At 45.7% G+C, this 20,903-nt stretch overlaps 2 protein-coding genes and 2 long non-coding RNA genes across 6 annotated transcripts; 3 read left to right on the top strand and 1 right to left on the bottom strand.

Moving 5' to 3' along the window:
* The first annotated feature begins 6 nt into the window (after positions 1 to 6).
* Positions 7 to 721, top strand: LOC119316964. The gene is made up of 2 exons (XM_037591353.1): positions 7 to 149; positions 252 to 721. The coding sequence occupies exons 1-2, from the start codon at positions 12 to 14 to the stop codon at positions 402 to 404; spliced, it is 291 nt and encodes a 96-aa protein (XP_037447250.1). The 5' UTR covers positions 7 to 11; the 3' UTR covers positions 405 to 721.
* A 1,515-nt stretch (positions 722 to 2,236) lies between these two features.
* Positions 2,237 to 5,524, bottom strand: LOC119316963 (inorganic phosphate transporter 2-1, chloroplastic-like). Its single transcript, XM_037591352.1, has 3 exons — positions 4,663 to 5,524; positions 3,638 to 3,829; positions 2,237 to 3,478 (listed from the first exon to the last, which is right to left on the bottom strand). Exons 1-3 carry the CDS (start codon positions 5,350 to 5,352, stop codon positions 2,666 to 2,668), a joined length of 1,695 nt encoding a protein of 564 aa, XP_037447249.1. The 5' UTR covers positions 5,353 to 5,524; the 3' UTR covers positions 2,237 to 2,665.
* A 1,298-nt stretch (positions 5,525 to 6,822) lies between these two features.
* Positions 6,823 to 10,049, top strand: LOC119316961. 3 transcript variants are annotated; one of them, XR_005153424.1, is made up of 6 exons: positions 6,823 to 7,273; positions 7,918 to 8,063; positions 8,437 to 8,598; positions 9,362 to 9,484; positions 9,575 to 9,671; positions 9,807 to 10,049. It is a non-coding gene; the product is annotated as an uncharacterized LOC119316961 (long non-coding RNA). The 3 variants fall into 3 exon arrangements; XR_005153426.1 differs by having other exon boundaries at positions 9,282 to 9,484; XR_005153425.1 differs by having other exon boundaries at positions 9,277 to 9,484.
* Positions 10,050 to 10,157: 108 nt separating this feature from the next.
* LOC119316962 lies at positions 10,158 to 11,123 on the top strand. The gene is made up of 2 exons (XR_005153427.1): positions 10,158 to 10,321; positions 10,720 to 11,123. It is a non-coding gene; the product is annotated as an uncharacterized LOC119316962 (long non-coding RNA).
* The last annotated feature ends 9,780 nt before the right edge of the window (positions 11,124 to 20,903 follow it).

Raw genomic sequence — 20,903 nt, 5'->3', positions numbered from 1 at the left:
TGAAAGAGGAGATGCTGCAATTCCCGGCGCTGATGCGGCAGTGGCCGTCGCCGCCGCTGATTCCGGCGTCCACACTCCTCCCCGTGCCCGCAACTACCCAGGAGGACGAGCTCCTCCTCGCCATGGCCGAATCCGACCTCGAGGACAAGGTACTGCTGCTCTTCCCCTTCCTGCCCGTGTCCTTCGTCCCCACCGCACGCCGCGGCTCTAACGCCTGCCCCGTTCTGCTCTTTCTTGCTCTCGCCTCTCAGCTGAATGCGATCCGCAAGACCAACAGCAACCTGGTGATCATAGGCAAGCCTACCAACGACGTCAAGGAGGAGTACGACGCGGAGGTGGAGGAGGACGACGTCGACAACGTCGACGAGTCCGACGGGGACGACTTCGACCAAGAAACCGGCTGAGCCGTCCTGCTTCCCCAGGCTCCAGTCCCGAGACGTTGCCCTTTCTGCGAACCAATCTGTACGCTTGTTGCAGCCCGAGATCCCCAATTATCTCTAGTTATTAGATCAATCTGTCCAAGCTATCATACTTTACTTTGCTACATGGTGTTTTGACGATTCGGGGGGTTACCTACCCTTGGATTAGCTTGTTAATGCTGTCAAGTATTTATCGAAACACCGATATCAATCATTACTCTATGTGAATGCCTTACTGCCTTGTGCCTCTTGGTCAAGTTTCTTTACAGTGAGTCAGTGATATGCTGATGATATTGGGTATCTGTATTTGGAAGCTAGGGACATGTGATAAACTAACGCGCCCCTTGTATTCCTTTCTGAAGCATCATGTATGTAAATTGTTATGGTCAATCTATATTTAGTGTTGTGGATGGCCGCCATAGAGATTGGATTGTATCATTTCGATTAGAGATAGGGTTCAATGTTTGACTACTCCAGTTATGAAACATGGGTGCCAAGTAGATCATCTCCATGTGAGCGGAAGCATTTACCAAGTATTGAGAGGCAATGGATCAAAATTATGGACTTATGGTTATTGACGAGGACCAGGTCCCAGCCCAGTGGTGAGAGTGCAGTGGCGTGTCTGCACCTTCCTAGCCTAGGTTTGACTCCCGGTGGATGCAAAATTTAGCCACGTTGGTTAAATTTCAGTGGACTGCTTTCCAGGGCCTCTCATTCTCATTAATAAAGAGTCATCATAGCAGGAGCAGCACATGCAGGAAGAAGCGGAACGACACAACAGCAATGATTGAGTAAGCTGTGAAGTAGTGGAGGATATAAACTACTCCCTCCGTCAAGACGTTCTTGCAAGCTAACATAGCTTACAAAAACGTCTTATATTGTGGGACAGAGTGAGTAGCTAAGTAGCTGCTAGAAGTTTTAGGCGTCGTATCAGGTGGAGAAAGTTCATGGCTACATACATGGGCATAACCGTTGATGCCAACGGGTGCCCTGATCCTGGTCCATTCCCTAACCCATGGTAAATATTAGTAAAGGTTCGACGTGCCATCTTCTGTGTCTGTCATCTCTATCTATATATAGTTTGATGCTCCTAATCCTTAGCATGCACAGATTAACCTTTTGGCCCCACCCTTACATCCACGATAGTGTGCATGGTCAGGATATCATATATCGTCTATCCTTGATCTCATGAACATATATGATTTAAGGAAAAGGAAATTTTGATGTTGATCAAGTTCAGTTAAGTACTTCCATGCTTGTGCCCACAAAAAGGAAATCCTACTATGTTACTGATGAGTTTGTCCACAAATCTGATGAGAATTGTTGAAAAACATGTCCCATCAAGTCATACCCATTGATATACTCAAGACTAGTTAGTAAACAGAATGATACCATGGCAGGAAGTTACTCGTCATAGAGTTAGTGAACATGTGCAAAAACCATCTTCTCAAAGACTAATTAGAGAAACATAATGATCAGCCTTTCAGACAACCAAGATCTGAAATGATAATAAACCAATCGTATTTCTGTATAGTTTTTCGTAGATTTTTTCCTTGTGGATTTATTCAGACATTCCTACTTATGTGTGTTCTTCAATAAAAATAAATCATACTTATTTGTGTTCTTCAATAAAAATAAATCCTACTTATTTGTGTTCTTCAATAAGACTAAATATTTCTCATGTAGCCCCGCGGGTTGATGACCAGTTCCTCTAATCTCATTGTTATTTTTTACTTTCAGCAATTCTACATACATGTAATGCCGAACTTGCCTTTTACTATTTATCACGTGGTTCTTCCATTTTGGCCAAAGAAAAAAGAAAAGAAAAAGATTCACATTTATAGTGGCGCTGAAACAGCAATATCGTCAATGTGGCATAATTACAAGGGTAGTGAGACGAACCATTGTCTATTATGTATGATCAATTAATCATATCTCTACAAGAAATTGAAATATTCCACCTTCTGGAAGAAAATATAAAGATATAGTCATATAGGTGGTACATTAGAGATAAAAGATGAAGAAGCTGGGAGTCTCAAACATGATTATTTACCGTAAACCCTTTATCCTAATCATGTTTTGTTGCCAGGAAAATGATTATTTTCTCTGACAAATCTTTTCAATTTCTCTGCTGGAAACTCCCGGAGCTGGCTCATCTATTCACTGTTACACATTCTTTTACAGCATAAAAAATTTAGGGACAACGGCTGGACCTCTCAAAACAGCAACTGTATCTCACAAAGCACTCACATAAAGTATTTCAGAATCTTGGTCAAGATTAATGTATAGATGACTGATAGCAAAGCACCAACTGGAATTGTGACCACCCAGGAGACCACAATTTCACGAACAGTCTCTGCTCTGACTCTGTTGAGACCTCTTGCAAATCCTACACCCATCACTGCACCAACAAGTGTATGTGTAGCAGATATTGGCAACCCAAGCTTAGATGCAAACAAGACCACAGAAGCGGCCGCAAACTCTGCTGCGAACCCCCTTGTGGGTGTTAATTCGGTGATTTTCTTGCCAATTGTTGCTATGACTCTATAACCCCACATTGTAAGCCCTGCGACAATTCCAAAACCACCCCAAGCAAGGACTTCAGTCGGTATGACTATCTCAGCGCTGCTTGCTACGCCTTGAAGAAGAGACAAAGCTGCGGCCAGAGGCCCTATGGCATTGGAGACATCATTGCCTCCATGAGCGAATGACATGAAGCATGCTGACAGGACCTGCATGTAGCCAAATACGCCGTAGACAATCTGCAGTTGAGCTCCTCTAGGGCCAGCGACGTCAAATCCACCTTGCTGAACATCTGTATTGTCAGCTGTTGCTATCTTTTCTGCTTCCGAAGACAGTAGATCACCAAGCTGTTTTTTGATTGCCCTGCTAACAAAGACAGCTCCTATTGCCCCACATACTAATGCTTGCAGAACGGCAATGGAAAATGTCTTGCTGAGAGGGAAAGCGGCAAACGAGATTGCAGTGACACCAGTAAAAACTGCAATAGGTGCAGAAGCAGCTGCAGCTTGACCTGGATTTGGTGCGCTGTACACGAACTGAAGTGAAACATGGTTAGTAGAAATAGTGTTTGTGTCTTTTATTTAGGAGATTTTAGTTTCTGTGATTATCTGCTCAATAAGATGTCTGACTAATATCACAAAGATGTCTTGTTTTCTCGTTTACCATGTTGCAAGTAAAGTTAGTATAGTACTCACCCTGCGTATGCACTTGTAAACAAGAAATGAGACTGCAGCACCCATCAGAGGAGAAATAAGCCATGATGAAGATACTCTAGCCAAGGAGCTCCAGAAAACTGCATTGACCCCTCCATATACCAGCCCAAAACCAACCATAGCCCCAACAATACAATGGGTAGTTGACACAGGCCAGCCATAAGAGGAAGCAACCTATAAGAAATAAAAAAAGGGTAATCCAGACAGATGCTTATGAATATATGCTACATTCTCAAGGCTGTAAACTCAAGTGCATTGCTTGTGGATATATTATAGTATTTGGTGATGATAAAATATATTTTTGTAAGCATGCTAATTGCATTGAATTTTCACTCGATTGTATCAATATCAACACTCTGTTGCACAAATAGATGAAACATATTACCTAATAATTCAATTAGTGATCCACTAAAATTTCTTACTCCAGCATAATATATTAGCATTTTCTGTTCAGTTACCCCTATTTGTTGTTTCTGTACTTTCCCTAACTGAAGTAGTTGTTCAAAGTTTAGATAGCAACCTCTGTGAATTGGAAGTGAGGTGCACTTGAAGTTTGAACTGATGATCCTGAATCTGCCTATAACTGGATCCTAAAACTCAAAATTTAGATCAAAGTTTTCTGATTTCCACATCAACCAGGCTAAAACCAAACGTTGAATTTGAATCTGTCAAGTGCCTTTCCCTTTGCTGGTTTCTTACTTATCTTCGGATAAAAGTTTCTTATGTAATCAGGCTCCCTAGAATCAGAGATAGCATTTGCATGCCAAAACTCAAGCACTCCATCAACTAGCATCTACAAGTGCATAGGTTTTTGCTGTCAGATAGGTGAAACTAGTAGTATCATAAATATGGCACTGAAGATATCTTACATCTTCTGTTTTTTTATAGACGAAACTGTGGGAATCTTGAATAATTATGTGATTGATGCTAGTGGAACCAAGGGACCGCGTCATCTGATTGACATGGTATAACAAATCTCAAAAGGGTTATCTGTGACGGAATGTTACCTGCAACCATGTACCAGCAGCAGCGAGGGAGGACAGCAATCCAGCAAAGAGCAGAGAATCATTTCCTTGGAAGACGGATGTGACGAGGATGCCCTTCTGCATGGTGCTGGTGACATGGGTGCCCATAAGGAATGCACCAGAGAACTCTAGCACAGCTGCAGTCAACACTGCCTGCCGGAGAGTCAAAGCCCCAGATCCGACCGACGTCCCCATGGCATTTGCCACATCATTGGCTCCAATGTTCCATGCCATGTAGAATCCTGACAAGAGGGTCAGATATGCCAGCACCTTCATCTTGGTCGTCCCATGGAAGAGCAGTGAGCGCATGGCCAGGGGAACAGTGAGAGCTGCAAATGCAATCACCACAGAGATTGACATGGCCATCCGTGGTGAAATATGGAATGCCTTTGCCATCTCTGACAGTTCGGATCCTCCGCTCTGCTCCCCCGAGGCATCTGAGTTTGCACCGGAGCCATCGTCAGCGTTTGCAAAGGAGGAGAGTGTGGCGCGCGGAAGCACCAGGTGCGAGCTCAGTGTCTTGGCAGGCGACACTTTAGCCAGACGGAAGCAGTGAATGGCAGGTGGCAGCTGAGCGGCAGGGCAACGGAGCAGGAGAGCGGCAGCCGCAGCTTGCCCTCCTGCTCCAGCATGTGCGGGGGCAATGGAAAAGAAAGGAGAAGATTGAGACATGGAGTGGCAGAAGCAAAAACCAGGGGGGGAGGCACCAAGAAGAAAGAGATGAGATGATCAGTGGAGAGCAGGAGAGGAAGGGGGGGCGGTGGCCATAGGAGGGAGCTGTGGATGGAAGCAAGAGCTTGCTTTCTGTGGTGGCCCAGCTTGGGCTGGGACGAACGAGTGGTGGGAAGGAACGAGTGGTGGAAGGGGATATCGGCAAGATTCCCGCCTAATCCATAATCTGGGGTCGCAGCGGGCTGCTGGACTGTTTGTTTTCTGTTGCATGGATGTCTGGACTGGACCTCCCTCCACTCCGTTTCTTCTCAAGATCCAAATACGTGTCTCTTCCTGTTGTTTTGATTCTTGGCCTGGCCTTTAGCCTGGCATTAGCATCTTCTTAGGGTAGTTGGATTTTGATTGAAGCAAAATGATGTTTCTTCTGTTCCTTTTGCCGTTTCATGTTTGTGTTATGCACTGTGTAGAGTAACCGGAACTAGTGTCCCTCTCAGGACATCATGCATTTTTACTGTTCTTATTCTCACTGCCTTTGTTAATACACACTATAGAATTTCCTGCGCCATACTTATTACTGATGGCAACAACAACAACAATGTATAATTATTACTGATGACAATGTAACAGAGTGTTGTGGAGTAGAGGACATCTCATGGATATTGTGACCTCTTGCAAGCACCCGCAAAAAAAAAAAAGTGTCCTCTTGCAAGAACGGCTGTGGTCCAAGATTCGTGCAGTTCATTTATTGTCAGTCTTGTGGTATGTGTATGAAGCTGCATTGTGATTGTGATTTGCTTTTGCCATTTTGTTATAGCAGATGGGATGGTACCGTGCTGCTGGCAAAAGGACCACAGGGAAAATGTAACCACTTTGTGCTCGAGTCCAGACGGCTGCTGAGAGGAATTATTGGCGTCCATGTCTCGGAGTCGGAGGTTTCCTTTATATCAGCTACGGCGCCGGTGTCATATCCACAGGTCGGCACCCCGCTAGACCATACCACCCATTAAGGGTGCGTTGGGATCGTTCAGAAAATAGACATGTTTGGTTATAAAGCACATGGATGGTTCGAGCCAAAAAAAGAGAATATGCCATGAAGATGCTGAACCGTTCCACCCAACCAAATCGGTCGAATCAAATGGCCACCCTTTGTATGTATGACTATGTGAGTATGACTGGTGGTCCCGTCCTAAATAATTAGCTCACCACTTATATTCAGCCAAACACATGAATTGAATGGTTCAATCCCAAAAAAATTGAACGGTCCCAACTCATTCATACGACACCTTCAACCAAACGCATCCTAACAGTTGCGCAAGGGGCGGTCGATGGGCGTGTCCACGTCATTCTTGATTTTACTGTATGGTATAGAAACTTGTTTTTTTTTTGTAAGAAACCTCCCCAGATAACGCCTCGCCGCAATCGAGCCCCACGCACACGCGCCGCCGCCGTCATCTCCCTTCGCAGGCACGTCTCTTCCTTCACTCGATTTCCCTGATCCCCTTCTCGCACATTGCCTCCTCCCATTCCTTCCCCCCTTACTCGCACGGAGGTGGCTGCAGGAGATGCGTGGCAGAGGAGGTTCGTGCAGGGGGTGATGGTGGTGGGAGTGGGGAGTAAGAAAGAGCATGGAGGCGGCGGCGGCTAGGAAGAGCGTGTGCGTGACCAGCGCAGGAGGCTTCATCGCCTCGTGGCTCATCAAGCTCCTCCTCTCCAAGGGCCACTAAATGGTCCGCGGATCCGTCCATCCCAGCCCCTCGAAGATCCAACCTCAGCTCATGCTCGCGCTGCTCCCACCCCACGACGCCGTCTGCGTCGAACTGAAAGCCCACGGAGGACCGGGACGAGGTCAGGGTGGAGATGTGGATCATTTTCTTTGGATCCCCAACTGAAGAGTTTGAAGGAGTTTCTGCAGAGCACCTAGGTAAAGAGTTGATTTTGGTTGATTTCTTTGAGTTCAGTGTCAGGATCTCTGGGGGATGCACAAACATGTTGCTCTCCCAGCTCAGCATGCATTTTAGTTTGCATTTTATATATCAAACTCAAAAGGATTTGCACTATGAACAAATTATTTTCCTGTCTGAATCATGCAAAAAATTGGAATAGAGGAAGGAAAATCAGTGGTTAGACTGTGTGGGTTGTGTCTATTGGGCAATGGAGGTCGCAAATAAACTTCTACGCATACTTATGTAAGTAGATGGATATTAATGGGAGAACAACAACCTAAAAAGGGAGGGAAAAAACATTATACTAAAAATCTGTATATATTGTACTTGTTTTTCACGTACTTCTGATCAGCTTGTTACATTAGATATGCCTTGCATCTTGAATGTCATCTCACTTCCATAATTGATAAAAGACAGTGCAGATAATGCCCCTGTTATTACCTTTTCACTTTTACTTGATACTTTCTTAAGTATAATTGCAACCCAGTTCTTCAAACATAAAGTCTAAATCAAGTGTCACGTTATAGTTATCTTTATATACTCCAATCGCCGATCTGTTTATTGCATTGCCTTCAAAAGACTCACTATAGGGATCGTGCGCTATGTTTGATTTTCACTGCAGATGTCAATGAATGTGCGTAGAGTCCAGGCCCCTGCCATGGCTCTGCAACTTGCCACAACACAGTTGGAGGGTTCCATTGTTCATGCCCTTTTGTCACCAGTTTTGCTAAGGAAACAAACTCCTGCGCCAATCAGTTTATAAGTCAGGTAAACCATGAGAAGTTAGCACCTTGCTTTATTATTCTTACAATCAACAATGCATGCTTTAGATTCTTAAAAATGATCTTTGCTGTTTAGTCTGGTAAATATTTTGTGCTTTGGCGAGAGCAGCAGAGTTGTTTTTCTCTCCATTAGCTGGCACTAATGCCTAAGAGGCATGTCACTGTTATGCTCTGTCAGGCCAAAATTTGGTTTGTGCTTAAACATAGTCTGAGGCCACATTGTTGGTCCTAAGGTTTTAAAAATGACAAGTTGCAAGTGCAACTATCACCGGCAATCCACCAACAATAGAAAATTAGTTACGTACAAAAAGGGAAAATAATTATGCATCTAACTATTATGTATGGATATACTTTTTCAGGAGTTGAGCAGGGCACAATCTGTGGCAGGACCGCATTCTCCCACTCCTTTGTCTCAAAGCAAAAGAAGCTCGCTGCCTTTGCCTGGAGAGAGCAGAAGTTTCTTTTATCTAATCCAAGATGATCTATTCATGATTAAAACAGCGAGGAAATCAGAAGTCGAGGTAATTTTCTTATTGATGCCACTGTGATGAGCTCTACTCTCTACTGTCGGCATAAAGTAGGACAACATTTTATTTGGAGGTTATATCACTTGTGAAATAATTTGTACTGTTGTTTGGATTGCATCCTGTAAATGCCATTAAATATTCTTTCCCATCATGCTGCCCTATTTGAACTAATATTCTTGAGTCTCATCAACTCTGAATATGGTGTATGGCGTACTCACATCCCTGCCATTTGGGAACTAAATGAAATAGTTATTAGTCTTGGACTCTTGGTAATGCTTAGGGCCTGAAATCAGATAAAATATATGGACCGAAGCGAACACAATGTATTTTAATGCAATTGTTCCTTTTATAGGCCAGTAAACAAAATCAAGATTAGAACGCAACGTATGGATCGATTTATAGTTACAAGTGACAAAATTACCTACTATAATTCTTAAAATCATGGTGTTGCTACTCATTGTCGTAGGACGCAGTAGAATCAAACACCCCTTCTGGTTTCCTCATTTAGTTTAGAAAGTACTCCCTCTATAAACTTGTACACCTAAAACGTCTTATAGAAGTTTACCGAGGGATTAGTATTTATCTAAAGTTTATTTTTCCATTGAAATGTGCAATCTTACACATTCCAGTGCAAGGGCTGCATGTCCTTATAAAGCTTTTTAATGGGTTGAGGTAAGTGCGGGATGGATGAAACTGCTCAGTACCGTCTAATCTGGCAATCTGGATTATGATCGGTTCAACTATTTTGTGGTTCCAGTTCTACTAATTGAAGCCGGTGAGTTGGTGTATGCTTGACGTGAGTCTGGTTCTCGCTTCAATTCCCCCTGTTTCACCTCCAGATCTACTCATCGGGAGATGGATTCCTTGCAGTGAGAGGCTGGTAGGGGTGCTCGTTTAGCACATGATTTTTTCTCACTTTTTGATTCTTATAAGCCTTTTGGACTTAGGTGATCATTGGTACACGATGCAGGTCTGACGCTGTTGTTGATAATCATCCATACCTATTCTGGACATGGACGAAGTACACACATGTACACACAGCTTTTTTTGATCCGTTGCATATCAAAGTATGAGTACATATATCACAATCCTCTGTAAATACCTAACGTTCTTTGCTTTGTGTGAAATTGACCTTTGGTAATTTGTGTTCACTTTTTACTTGTATGTGTGCGAATTTATAACCTGGATATTTTTCCTACTAGGCTTCATTCAGACGATGGACTGTCTTGCTCTACTTCGAAATCAAAACAGGTGAGTCGTGTCCTTTTTAGGATTTAACCAACTGAACTGAAACCAAGATACAGTTGCTGCAGCACTTATGAGCAAATTGTACAGGGGAAAAACAGGCGGCTGATGCAGAACAAGGGAAGGAGTAGCAGCTATCTGCTGTTTCAGTTGTTTATGTGCGCTGAAGATTGTTCATACCCGTACCCTGAAGAAAGAAGGCAAAATAATCATAACTATTTCTTGATAATAAAGTACATAGACATAGATATATAGCTCAATGGCTCCATCACGTTAGTTTGCTAAATAAGTTATATGGATCCTTGCAGACACAAGATAGATTCTAGATATACCTGGAATATGTTCATCCGGGTTCAGTTAATAAGTGCATTAGTCAACATTGTGGTGCAATGACAGAATCTGTTGTCCACAACTTCACCTGCCATATCCTTAAGGGTCTTGATTTCCTACAGAGCCAAAAAATTATGCATAGGTAATGTTTCTTTTTCGTTGTTTGATTTTTTATTTGATAATGATTTGCCGTTCACTGCTTCCTTACTTTCTGAACCTAACCCTTTTGTTCTGTTGTTTACGTTATCTCTTATTTATTTCTTATACAAATTGTCAGATTGCTTTGTCCTATTTAGACCATACAAATGGTTAAGAACTCATTATCTCTTATTTTTCTCTTATACAAATTGACAGATTTCTTTGTCCTATTTAGACCATTCAAATGGTTAAGAACTCAACAACTACTTTCCTTTTGCATGATGTAGATGCCAATAATTCGCTCTTCAGTTTTGTAACGAAAATAGTACCCGAAGTTTATAGATCTTTATTCCTTCTTGCCGATGAGACAAGGACTGATTTCTGCACACATATTTACTGCAGATCTGGAAATAAGTTTAAAGGAAAGATTTAGAAGGTGAAGGAGCTGATAAAGAGCATGCTAAATTCTCACTGTCTTAATCATTTTTCGTGTACAACACCATTCATGTATAGGTTTGGAGCTTTGTGCCGACAAGAATTCTCTGATTGGCATCATTTGCAGTAACTGTGGTGATCCAGGACGCTTTCAAGATTACAAGTTCAGTAGTGGCAACTTGAACTTATGTAAGAATAAACAGAATGATTTTTCATTCTGAAGAGTTTCCTAACTGTTGACTTTAAGCCTTCATAGTTACATCGTGGGATTATGAATAAGATGGTGCTAATTATACTTTGAGTGAATTTCTGGTGTGTATTATTCAGACTGGCCCTTGAACTAAATAAAGAAAAGTCAAAGATAGCGTGCAGTTGCAGGAGTTGGAATTTTGTTTCTTTGCTGCTCCTGTCTAGATAGCGTGCAGTTGCAGGAGTTGGAATTTTGTTTCTTTGCTGCTCCTGTCTGTCTCTGACAAGCACTGATGCACCACCAATATAATAAGTTGTTGAATGATTCAAAAGGACCATGAACCATGGATAAATGCAACAGCAAGGTTAGTACGCACAGGCATGCAGAGGAGGCGCGCCCCTGCCCCTAGTTGCTGCAAAATGTTGATCTGGGTCCGCCCCCTGTGTGACGGTGGGGTCCTTGTTGGCGACAAGCAGAGCGATTAGGTTTTCCTCGTCCCTGCCGGCTCCTCTCGCCCGCGGCGGGCAAATTTGACAATTTTGACCTCTGGACGAAATCAATTCACAGAATAAACTGCCCGTAAAACTATTTCACTCCCCTGACCTTTTTGTGTAGTGCCCGTCACCCAGGCGCCACACCTTACGGTGCAACGCCCAGCTCGGGGGCGTTGCACGCCAGTCCACTGTGGCAGCCCCTAGGCCCGCACCCAGCAGTGCAGCGCCTCCGAGCTAGGCGCCACACATGTAATGTGCAGCGCCTAGCTGTCGGGCGCTGCACTGTGACTTAGATAGGGGCTGGGTCCCCCTCCCCACTCCCCCACCCCACACATCCCAACCCGAGCATTTGGCCGTGCATTTTGGGCATTCGAGCAATGCGTGAGGGCTTTCGAACACTGTAGGCCGGTCATCGCCATTGATGGCACGTTCTTGACCGGACAAGACAATGGCACCTTGTTGGTTGCGATAGCAAGTGATGCCAATAACCGGGTGTTGCCATTGGCATTTGCTTTGGTTGAAGCGGAGAGCAATGACAACTGGGAGTGGTTTTTGCGTCTTTTGAGGACGAAGGTGTTACCTGCTCAAAGGGAAATTTGTGTCATATCGGATCGGCATCCAGGAATTCTTAACGCGGTGGAGATTAACATTCCCGGGCATGCTCCGTTGCACCATCGATGGTGCATGAGGCACTTTTGTTCGAACTTCTATAGGGCATGTGGCCTTAAGGAGTTGGCCGATGATCTTCAAGATTGTTGTCTTGCTTTCTCCGAGAAGCGGTTCACCACTTTGTTGAACAAATTGCTCGCACACAAAAAACTTGATCCCTGGGGCCAAGACTTTATCAATAGGCACATTCAACACCGGAACAAGTGGGCACGTGCTTTTGATGAAGATGGCCGGAGATACGGTCAAATGACAAGCAATATGGTCGAATGCTTCAATAGGGTGCTCAAAGGTGCACATGGATTACCCGTGACGACAATAGTTCAATACACATTTGACAAGATGAATGCGTACTTTCTAAAGTACTCGATGCAAACTGATGCACAGATAGCGGGTGAGAACCCGCGCAAGTACAAGTACAAGTTCCCACCCAAGGTTGATGAATGGTTAGAATTTCAATCACGGAAGGCGGACTCAGAAGAAGCTATATTATATGACAACAAAGAGTGGAAGTACGAAGAGAAAGAGCCAGGAGGAACCACAAACGATGGCCGGCAACATGGAGGTCGGGCTTTCAAGGTGTCGTTAACACAATGTGATTGCTCTTGCGGGAGGCCATTGTTGCTTCATCTCCCATGCTCACACTTGTATACCACCGGTCGCGTTAGAAATGTGGACATCAATCACCCACGCACCATGAGGGAGTTGGAGTTCTTAATCATGATGGTCAAGAAAACATGGGCTCCCCACTTTCACCCATACTTTGACCAATCACAATGGCCGGAGTACCATGGAGTTCAACTATGGCCGGATCCGGAGTTGAAGGTTGTTAAACGGGGTAGACGTAGGACAAAGCGTCTTAGAGGCGACATGGACGGATGGGGCCATGGTGGCCGCCGCGAAGCGGGAAACGACCAATTCCAAGAGCCTCATGAGAGATCCTGTTGTGGGGAATGCAAAGGTCATGGCCACAACAAAAGAAAATGTACGAAACCAAGGAAAAGGTCCAAGAAAAATGATGCAAGCACTAGCCAACAAGGAGCTACACAAGGGAGCCAACCAAGTGGTAGCCAACAAGTGCCAAGCCAACCAAGAGGTAGCCAACAAGTGCGAAGGCAACAACGTGGTAGCCAACAAGTGCCAAGGCAACCAAGTGGGAGCCAACCTAGTGGTAGCCAACAAGTGCCAAGGCAACCAAGTGGGAGCCAACCTAGTGGTAGCCAACAAGTGCCAAGGCAACCAAGTGGGAGCCAACCTAGTGGTAGCCAACAAGTGCCAAGCCAACCAAGTGGTAGCCAACAAGTGCCAAGCCAACCAAGTGTTAGCCAAAGAGGATCTAGGCAACAAAGAGGTCGGCAACTAGGACTTACAAGAGGCCGTGGTGGTGGTAGAGCTCGTGGTGGTGGTGTTGGCCGTGGTGATAGTCTTGGCCTTGGTGATGGACTTGGTCGTGGTGATGGACAAGGGCAAGGTCGTTATAGAGGAATGTTTGGATACCTCGATGGACCATTTCTGTATGTTGCTTACTAACTATATTTTTTCATATGTTCTTGTTTTTCATATGTTCTTCTTTTTCACATGTTCTTGTTTTACATGTGCTTCCATTTGTTCTTATTGTCTTTACTAACCATTATGTTTCACTCATTGTAGGTATGTCGGCTTCCCAACCCAACAAACCAACAATGAAGGAGGATGGCGAAGATGAGATGGCGGGATGGTGGGAGAAGGCTGCGAAGAAGCTTAGAGAGGAGGATGCAGCCAAGCTAAAGAAGAAGAAGGAAGAGGAGCTTGAGGAGAAGAGGAAGGCAAAAGTGAGAGCATCAAATGCGATGCGCGCTAGGGAGAAAGCGTTGGTGAGGAAATGTGAGGAGGCACAGAAGAAGCGTCAAAAGGATTTTGAAGAAGGAACCATGAAGCTTTGGGCAATTGCAGCTGAAAAAAAAGAGAGGGAGGATCAGATATTCATGGAGAGGGTGGTTAAGGAGGCCCACCTCATAAGGAAAATGGAGGAGGAAGAGGAAGAAGAGAGGAAGAATAAGAAGGGAAAGGGGCCTTGCTCTACGCAATAGAGCTATGTCATCTTCAAATTGCTTGTGGACGATGATCGTGTTATCCTCTAAACTACTATGTGTCATGAACTACTATCTCTCCTCCTCGATTTGGTTGTGAACTACTATGTGTCGTGAAGTACTATGTATTATGAACTAGTATGTGTCGTGAAGTACTATGTGTCGTGAAGTACTTTGTGCATATGTTGTCTTCACAGTTCTTTGCTTGCTATGTATCAATCCTACTTCACATCATCGGAATATGTGTGCATATGCCAAAAAATTCGCTAAGTACAAGTGCAACGCCTAGCTCCATGGCGTTGCACTGCTCAGTGTGGCGTCTTCAGGCTAGGCGTTGCACGGCTGTAACTTGCAAACGGTTTGTTTGCTCTCTGTTTAGCTCATCCCAGGCGTGCAATGCCTCAGAGCTAGGCGTCACACTGTACAGTGCAGCGCCTAGCTCTGAGGCATTGCACTTCTGGGATGAACTAAACAGAGAGCAAACAAAACGTTTGCAAGTTACAGCCGCTGCAACGCCTAGCCTGGAGGCGCCACACTGAGCAGTGCAACGGCAGCGCCTAGCTCTGAGGCGTTGCACTCCTGGGATGAGCTAAACAGAGAGCAAGCAAAACGCTTGCAAGTTACAGCCGCTGCGGAGCCTAGCCTGGAGGCGCCACACTGAGCAGTACAACGCCCTGGAGCTAGGCGTTGCACTACTCAGTGTGGCGCCTCCAGACTAGGCGTTGCACGGATGTAACTTGCAAACTGGGTCATTTTCAGGCAGAGTTCAACATTTCCTAGAATAAGCAGTCAGGATCTTTAAGTTCAACATTTCAGTCACAATTGAACATTATTAACACAACAAGTTTAACATTGCTAAGACAACCACTCCAAGTTCAACATAACTAAGACATACAAGAGGATCAAGTTCAACATAGAGCTACCACAACTCCAAGTTCACCGACATAACAAGTTCCACATTACTACAAGCTACCACCACTTCAAGTTCAACATTACAAATAGAGGACGATGACTAGTTCCTTGAGCGCTTTTTGGCTGCTCCCCCCTCTTGCTGGCTAACTTCTTCACCTTCCTAGGAAGAGGAACCCGCTCCCGCTTCGGCTCCGGTTCCTCCATGTCATCCACATCGTCATCCAAATAGTCATCCAAAGCTGCCATCCGCGAGGTGCCGACTGTCCTTTTGCCTCTTTGGGTGAAGTCTTTAGGTGTGTACTTGTTGATTCCCGTCCTAGGCTTTAACCTGTATGCGGACCTAACCTGGTACGTCCCCAAGGTCATATCATCAGCAACCTATGCATCAACAGAAGATATGGAAAGACCGTGTGTGAGGATATAGTTAGCAATGCATCAACAATTGGATATATATGCTCATGCCATATCTCTTGGGTGACCACACCCACATCCTCATCCTCCAAATGATCACCATGGCCCTGCCCCGAAGCGGGATCAGATGGTGTCACCGATCTAGACCGTTTTGGTGATACATACTCGGGGTCACGACAACCGAAAAGGTTTGATAGCCGCCTTAACTTTTGGCCCTGGCACTGCAACATGTACAAGTGAATGAGACATCAAACGTAGAAACACATGTTAAGTGCTAGTTTGAAGGAGATGTGAACCTTGATGAATGCTCGAAGTGCACCTTCCCCATCGCTTTTGCCAGCCGGGGTTGTTTCAAGAATAGTCTCGGTCTCATCAGCTGCTTTCTTGATCTGGGCACGCTATGAACAGAAATGGTATTAACGTGTTAGGCAAGCGAAGATGTGAATAGTGTGAATGAAAAGCAAAGAGGGAAAATACCACAAAGTTCATCATTGGAGCTGAAGGGATCACCGAGTTGCCTTTCCTGACTAATGCGTTGTACTGGTGCTGGGCTACCTCATCAAAAACGGTGGGTTCTTCCAAAATCTCCTCAGCATACGCCGGCTTGCATACCTCCACACGGGTACTTGCAAGAAATCGTGTGAGATAGTTGTTGAACGTGATCGGGCAGTGCTCACGAAGCTGGACTCCTTTTCCAGCCCTAGCTTGCTCCACACTAAGCGCAAACTGTACGACATACTTCCTGTGATGCTTGTCCCAATCCTTGATCTTCCGCTGCCTTTTCTTATCCAACCTACAAGTTAGAAACATAATATTAGCACCATCAAAACCACCGAGAAGCTGCTAAGTGCTCAAGGTTAATTATATCTTACGCGTGTAGCAACTTGTCCGTGTCCTCCCACTCCGGCGGGTGTGCCTGGAACAAACCAAACTGACGATGCACTCGATGTGGGAGGTGAAGCTCAACCGCCCAGTTGCATATGAGTGGGCACCGCATACACCAGAGATCCCTATCCCTAGTGCACATCGGATTCAGCCTGAACTCTATAGGGTTACCAAAACTGTCTCCTATTCCATACGGCTCCCATACCACCCGCAAAATGGGATAGAATGCAAAATTGATATAGACTTACAATAGTAGCATCATAATCACTTATGCAATGTCGATTCACCTGCTCAGGCGTGATCGCGTCAAGATCGCTCTGGTACAACTTGTACATGACCGAGGGATCATCTGTCGTCTCATTTAACACATCCCACTTGTAAGCCCAAGTGGGGAGCCATAGTGGGTCGCCTTTGTCGTCCCAATCCTCGTACTTCACGGTCTTCAGGCGTCCAACCGGCAAACGCTCCCAGCTCCATATGGAAAGTGCGAGCAAACAACCACCAATACCTCCAGATGACCTACAAAAGGCTTCGTCCAACCGCATATAAAAGAGAACATGGTTGAATTAAGAGCAAGATCGCATTCATAATGTAGCAATGAAGTGAAAAAGAAACAACTTCATACCTGTCTATACAAGTAAGCCAGTGTCGCCGAACCCCAACTCCAATTGCTATCGAAGACGGTCAACGCCTTCAGCCACATCCATGGAGCATTCTTGCCTGTGCCATCAGCAAATATAGTCCTGGATATCACATACCACATGTAGACACGAGCATATGTCTTGACTGTGTCCTCATTAGCTTCCTGAGGGCAAGTATCAAAGTGCTTAGTAATCCATGTGAAAGGAGCACCGGCTGCGACTCTTTCCTTCTTCTTGTCTTCTGCTGCTGGTTCTCGAGGCTCCGGAGGAACCATACCGATAAGGGCATTCATCCGCGCACGCCACCATCAGAATCGGTGCTCATACATAGAGGATTCCCATCGATAGGAAGACCGGTGATCATAGCAATATCCTGGAGCGTCACGGTCATCTCCCTGGCCCGAAGATGGAAATTGTGTGTCTCCGGCCGCCAATGATCAATAAGCGCGGTGAGTGCTGGAGCATTGTTGGGTGGCGTCGACCGTCTGATCATCTAAATGAAAGGGATAAGTCCTATCTCCCTTACATACGGTGTGTATCGCTCATCATAGCGCATCCACCTAAGGGTGACCCCATGAGAACGAAGCTTCAGAGGTGCAAGCTCCTACAAACAAACAAATCATAACATTATATATGGGGCATTTGTGTTTGAAATAAACACAAAATTCATAAAACCGGCCACTTTCATTATTACTCGCTGCTCCACCGCCATAGTGTACGACTGGTGTTGTTTGTCCCAGTGATCATCGAGAAGCCAAACCATCCTAACAATTTTGAAAGAAAGCTTTCTTGTCAACACGGTTATCTTTTGAATACAAATAAACTAAAGTATGCCTAGTACATACAAAATTCAAAGCATATGTATCCAAAGCATTCTTGTCAATACAAATATAATTTCAACACAAATAAACTAAACTAGGCCTACTTCATGCAAGATTTAATACAAATCTCTTTTCCATATAAAATAACATGTCAACCTATGTATCCAAACCATATCTTTTCAATAAAATATACTAAACTAGGGTTGCTAAATTAGGCATCTAATACATGCAAGATTCTAATACATGCAACATTCTAATCTAACAAGGGTTCCCCAAATCTAATACGTGCAAGATTCAAACAAGGGTTCCCCAAATCTTCAAAATATCATACAATCTATGGATAGAAAGAAGGGGATCGGAGGAGAGTACCTTCTAGGATGGATTGGTGAAGGAATCCACGGACCAAATTGTCAGATCTGAAGAATTTGGAAGAGGGGATTGAGAGGGGGAGAGGAGAGGGCTGCCGCCGCGGCTATGCTGTTTCCGTAACTGTAACTGGTGGTGCAATGGGGTGGGGGGAGGAGAGGGCCGCCACGGTGGATAAGTCACAGTGCAGCGCCCGATGGCTAGGCGCTGCACATTACATGTGTGGCGCGTAGCTCGGAGGCGCTGCAATGCTAGGTGCGGGCCCAGGGGTTACCACGGTGGACTGGCGTGCAACACCCCCAAGCTGGGCGTTACACCGTAGGGTGTGGCGCCTGCGTGGTGGGCGGTACACAAAAGGGTCAGGGGCGTGAAATAGTTTCACGGGCAGTTCATTTTGTGAATTGATTTCGTCCAGAGGTCAAAATTGTCAAATTTGCCCCGGCGGCGGGTCGATCTGGTCGCGCCCCCTCCGATCCCCTCCTGTCTCCCGTCGAGGTGGTTGTCCCCTTGCTACTCTCATCTCCCCCACCCCCCGGTCAGCCTTCGGGTGTCAGTGCACACGAGCGTACACCCCCACCATCCCTTAGTTCCTCCGAGATAGTTCGATTTCTTCCATCTCCAAGGTGTGGGAGCACGAGGTTGGTCGGGAGCCATGGACAGTGTTGAAGACAAGTTGAAGCGCATGAATCTCTCAAAGGCTAAGAGGAGGGGTGTGAAAATCGGCTGGAGGAGAGCGGCAAAGCAAAAGGGGAGTGTGGCTAAAGCAATGGGGAAGTTGTTCTCTGATAAACCGGGACATGTAGGAGGTATGGAGCTGGCGCTAGGCAAGATTTGGTGCCCGATGAAGAGGCTGGAGGTGAAGGAGATGGGAGAGAACCGATTCTTGTCCCTTTTTCATCAAGAGGCGGGGAAGAGAAACACACTGGACAATGGCCCGTGGACCTTTGGCAAGGAGCTGCTCGTGATGGAAGACTTCGATCCTCGCAAAACACTAGAGGATTACACTTTCGACACAGTGCTGATTTGGGTGAGAATCTACAATGTTCCGCTAGGAATGATGTGTTGGGAGGTGGGGGAAGACTTGGGGGAAGAAATAGGTAAATTGATGGAGGTTGATGCTCGCGAGCACTACTAGGAAAATGCTTATACATAGAATTTTAGCAGTAGCGCCTGTTTGGGCACCCACGCTACTGGTATTTACCAGTAGCACCGGCCAAAATGGGTGCTACTGCTACTGCATAGCAGCAGCGCTGGTTGGCGCGGGCCGCGCTGCTGTTTAGCGGGCCGCCGGGGCCAAAGGGCAGGCCACTTAGCTGTAGCGTGTGATTTGCGCCCGCGCTACAGCTAGTGGGCTTAGTAGTAGCACTTACCAATTGACTGCGCTGCTATTAAGCCCACTACCTCCCCCCCGCGCCCCCCGGCCCGGCCTCATCACTCTCACTCACACTCCTCCCTCGATCCCCCACGCGCTGCCGTCGACCCCCGCACGCTGTCGTCCCCCGCGCCGGCCCTCCTCCCTACGTCGGCCGCCCTCACTCGCGCCGACCCTCCTCCCCACCAGCCGCCCAGCTCCCCCGCGTCGGCCTCCTCCTCCGCCTGCCGCCCCGGACCCCGCGCCGGCTCTCCTCCCGCGCCGGCCCTCCTCCACCGAGAGGTACTCCTCCCTCCTTCCTCCTCCTCCCTCCCTCCCTAGTTATAGTTATTAGAGTAGTTATTTTGAATCCTATGTAGTTGAAAAAATATAGGTTATTAGAATAATGTAGGTTATGATCGAACCTTAGCTAGGAAAGATTAGGTATGAACCCTAGTTAATTCGTATGAACCCTAGGTTTTAAAGTTAGGACAGAAATTTAGCTAGGTTTTTAATTAGGTGTAGTTAATAGAATTTAGGTGTTTTAAGTGTATTTAAAAGAGTTTTAGGTGTTTTAGTTGTTTTAGGTGTAGTTAACAGAATTTTAGGTATTTTTTTAGTTAAAGCAATTGTTCTTATTTTTTTAGTTAAAGCAATTTTTCCTGTTATATGCAAATTTGCAGTGGACATGTCATATTTTGAACATGTCATATTTTTCCGAGTGGCCTATGTTTTGCCAGAAATGTCGATTCGTTTACATTCTGGCAAATTTCAGGCGCTCGATATGTCCTGTTTTTAGCAAAGGTCATGCCAAATTTTGCTAAGTGTTTATTAATTTTGTTTTCATAATTAAGCATTTTGTTCTCGACGTCGATGATGCCTATCCCGCATCCTCGTCCTCGACTCGGCGGAGGACTCCTGGTTGAGCCGAGGGGCCATGTCCAGGATTGGGCTCCGCCGGGCTGGTACTGGGTTGTGCTACCTTCTGGTGAGCGCAGCTTAGTGAGGAGCCAGCTCGTCGTCGACCCGGAGCTTCTTTGGTGGCGGTCACGTGGGCCTGCATCGGTGGAGAGGCTTGAGTCCCCAGCGCAGGTGGTACAACACCATGTCACGGTGGAGAACACGCACGTCCAGCGCTACTTGGTTGCGTTGGCGAATGACCGGTTCTCCAATACCTGGCAGATTCTTTGGGGATCTCACCAGAGCTATGATCCGGTGATGGTTCCTTCTCTTTGGGTGTCCACCGCGGCCCACTGAACCTAGAGGAGCTATTATTCGAGATGTATTAGTGATATTATATGATGATCTTTGCTACAAACTACTATATATGTATTCAATGATGGAT

The sequence above is a fragment of the Triticum dicoccoides genome, chromosome 6A (genome assembly GCF_002162155.2).
Source record: "Triticum dicoccoides isolate Atlit2015 ecotype Zavitan chromosome 6A, WEW_v2.0, whole genome shotgun sequence".
NCBI lineage: Eukaryota > Viridiplantae > Streptophyta > Magnoliopsida > Poales > Poaceae > Triticum > Triticum dicoccoides.
This window is presented reverse-complemented; position numbering and strand designations above follow the sequence as displayed.